General features: G+C 44.0%; 1 protein-coding gene across 5 annotated transcripts in view; it reads right to left on the bottom strand.

Annotated features, from left to right (window-relative positions):
- The window catches only part of SLC3A2 (solute carrier family 3 (amino acid transporter heavy chain), member 2), a 56,611-nt gene that overhangs the window by 31,991 nt on the left and 21,047 nt on the right, over positions 1–3,573 (bottom strand). For 4 of the 5 annotated variants that reach the window (XM_011993411.1, XM_011993410.1, XM_011993412.1 and 1 more), the window contains exon 2: positions 296–388. The exons of the other annotated variant lie outside the window; for it this stretch is intronic. In XM_011993411.1, coding sequence (XP_011848801.1) covers positions 296–388 — 93 coding nt within the window. The remainder of the gene's footprint in view (positions 1–295; positions 389–3,573) is intronic. 5 annotated transcript variants of the gene reach the window in all.

The following is a 3,573-nucleotide window of genomic DNA, read 5'->3' as shown; positions in this document are numbered from 1 at the left end:
CGGTGGCTCATGCCTGTAATCCCAGCACTTTGGGAGGCCGAGGTGGGCGGATCACAGGTCAGGAGTTTGAGACCAGCCTGGCCAATATGGTGAAACTCCGTCTCTACTAAAAATAAAAAAATTAGCTAGGCATGGTGGCATGCACCTGTAGTCCCAGCTACTCGGGAGGCTGAGGCAGGAGAAATACTTGAACCTGGGAGGCGGAACTTGTAGTGAGCCAAGATCATGCCAGTGCACTCCAGCCTGGGCAACAGAGCAAGACTTCATCTCAAATAATAATAATAATAATAATTACCTGTAATCTCAGCATTCTGGGAAGCTGAGGGAGGAGGATTGCTTGAGGCCAAGAGGTCGAGACCAGTCTGGGCAACACAGTGAGACCCCAACTCTACAAAAAAAATAACAATAATAATTATGTATAAAGTAACAATCATAGTATGCTAAAAACACAGGGATGGGCAAATGTCCAATGGAACAGAAAACAGAGCCTAAAAATAACCCATGCATACTTGAAACAATATATGACAGAGATAATATAATCACTGGGGAAAGAATGAACTATTTACCAAATGGCACTATAAAAAATAAAATTAGATCACTACTTCACACCAATCACACAATTATATTCTAAGTAATCAAATTGGCCGGGCATGGTGGCTCACACCTGTAATCCCAGCACTTTGGGAGGCCAAGGCGGGCGGATCACAAGGTCAAGAGATCGAGACCATCTTGGCCAAAATGGTGAAACCCCATCTCTACTAAAAATACAAAAATTAGCTGGGCGTGTTGGCGCGCGCCTATAGTCCCATCTACTTGGGAGCCTGAAGCAGGAGAATCGCTTGAACCCGGGAGGCGGAGGTTGCAGTGAGCCAGGATTGCACCACTGCACTCCAGCCTGGCGACAAAGCGAGACTCTGTCTCAAAAATAAATAAATAAATAAATAAATAAAATTTTAGAAGAAAATAAGAATATCTGAGGCCAACTGCGATGGCTCATGCCTGTAATCCCAGCACTTTGGGAGGCCGAGGAGGGCAGATCACCTGAGGTCAGGAGTTCGAGACCAGCCTGACCAACATGGAGAAAGCCTGTCTTACTAAATACAAAATTAGCCAGGGGTGGTGGTGCATGCCTGTAATCTCAGCTACTTGGGAGGCTGAGGCAGGAGAATCGCTTGAACCCGGGAGGCAGAGGTTGCGGTGAACGGACTTCGTGCCATTGCACTCCAGCCTAGGCAATAAGAGCGAAACTCTGTCTCAAAAAAAAAAAGGAAAAAGAAAAAAAGAATATCTTTCTGACCTCACGATGAGGAAAGAGTTTTTAAAGAAGAAACAAAAGAGGCCAGGCGCGGTGACTCACGTCTGTAATCCCAGCACTTTGAGAGGCCAGGGCGGGCAGATCACAAGGTCAGGAGTTCGAGACCAGCCTGGCCAGAGATCAGCCTAGTCAACATGCTGAAACCCCGTCTCTACTAAAAATACAAAAATTAGCCGGGCACAGTGGTTCATGCCTGTAATCCCAGCACTTTGGGAGGCCGAGGCGGGTGAATCACAAGGTCAGGAGATCGAGACCATCCTGGCTAACACGGTGAAACCCCGTCTCTACTAAAAATATAAAAAATTAGCCGGGCGTGGTGGCGGGCGCCTGTAGTCCCACCTACTCAGGAGGCTGAGGCAGGAGAATGGCGTGAACCTGGGAGGCGGAGCTTGCAGTGAGCTGAGATTGGGCCACTGCACTCCAGCCTGGAAAAACAGAGAGAGACTCCGTCTCAAAAAATAAAATAAAATAAAAATACAAACATTAGCTGGGCATGGTGGCAGGCACCTGTAATCCCAGCTACTCAGGAGACTGAGGCAGAAGAACAGCTTGAACCTGGGAGGCAGAGGTTGCAGTGAGCCAAGATCTCACTACTGCACTCCAGCCTGGGTGACAGAGCAAGATTCCAACTCAAAAAAAGAAAAAAGAAAAAAAAAACACAAAAGAATAAACCATTAAGAAAAAGACAAATAAATTTTGCAACATTAAAAGAGAAAAAATTATGCATCTACAACTTTGCGTAACAAACTGAAAAGACAAGCCACAAATAGAAGACATACTATCTGAAACTAATACAACTAACAAAGTAGATGAAATATACAAATTATCACTAAAAATCAGTAAGAAAAAGCACAATAATTCAGCAAGAAAAAAAATCACTGAATAGAAATTCTATTCTAATCACATAATAGAAATAGTCAATTCAGGCCAGGCATGGTGGCTCACACCTGCAATCCTAGCACTTTGGGAGGCCAAGGTGGGTGGATAACTTGAGGTCAGGAGTTCGAGACCAGCCTGGCTATCACGGTGAAACCCTGTCTCTACTAAAAATACAAAAATTAGCAGGATGTGGTGGTGCACGCCTGTAGTCCCAGCTATTCGGGAGGCTGAGGCAGCAGATTCACTTGAACACGGGAGGCAGAGATTGCAGTGAACAGAAATTATACCACTGCACTCCAGCCTGGGCAACAGAATGAGACTCTGTCTTAAAAAAAAAAAAACCCAATTCACAAAATTAGATATACAAAAGAATGTAAAGATTACAGAACCTCTTTAGTATTCTGAAAAGTGCAAATTAAAATGGCAAGAAAATAGAACTTCATGTCCATCGGATTGGCAATATTAAAACATCTGACTAAACGAAGTGATTAGGAGGATACAAATGCATAAGTGGCAACATTATTTGGTACATTCGGTCTAGGAAAAAATTTGCAACTGCCTATAGAATGAAGATGCCCTTTTACCCAGCAACAGTCCTAGGTAGATTCATATCCTAGAGAAACTCTCACACATGTACACAAAGCAATATATAAAAGATTTCACTGCAGCACTGGTTATAGTAGTAAAAATTTGGAAACTTGAAAAACAGGCTAGGCGTGGTGGCTCACACCTGTAATCCTAGCACTTTGGGAGGTCAAGGCAGGCAGATCACCTGAGGTCAGAAATTTGAAACCAGCCTGGACCACACAGTGAAACCCCGTCTCTACTAAAAATACAAAAATTAGCTGGGCGTGGAGGCAGGAGCCTGTAATCGCAGCTACTCAGGAGGCTGAGGCAGACGAATCGCTTGAACCTGGGTGGAGGAGTTTGCAGTGAGCCAAGATCATGCCATTGCATTCCAGCCTGGGCAACAAGAGTGAGACTGTCTCAAAAAAAAAATTTTGTTTTTTTTACATAATTTGTAGAACATTTGTAAAATAATTTGTAGAAAATTTCTAACTAGAATACTAGAAATGACTAAATCTGAAAGAACCAGGACATAAAAGATAGGCAAAATGTGTCAAAAACATAATGTTAAAGAAAAAACGGGCCAGGCATGGTGGCTCATGCCTATAATCCCAGCACTTTGAAAGGCCAAGGTGGGAGGATTGCTGGTGGCCAAGAGTTTGGACCAGCCTGGGCAACAGGCTGAGACAAATATCTTAATTTTTTAAATTAAATTAAATGTAAAGAAAAAAGGAAGCGGCCAGGCACGGTGGCTCACGCCTGTAACTCCAGCACTCTGGGAGGCAGAGGCGAGCAGATCACAAGGTCAGGAG

The sequence above is a fragment of the Mandrillus leucophaeus genome, unplaced genomic scaffold (genome assembly GCF_000951045.1).
Source record: "Mandrillus leucophaeus isolate KB7577 unplaced genomic scaffold, Mleu.le_1.0 Scaffold43, whole genome shotgun sequence".
NCBI classification, from domain to species: Eukaryota; Metazoa; Chordata; class Mammalia; order Primates; family Cercopithecidae; genus Mandrillus; species Mandrillus leucophaeus.
This window is presented reverse-complemented; position numbering and strand designations above follow the sequence as displayed.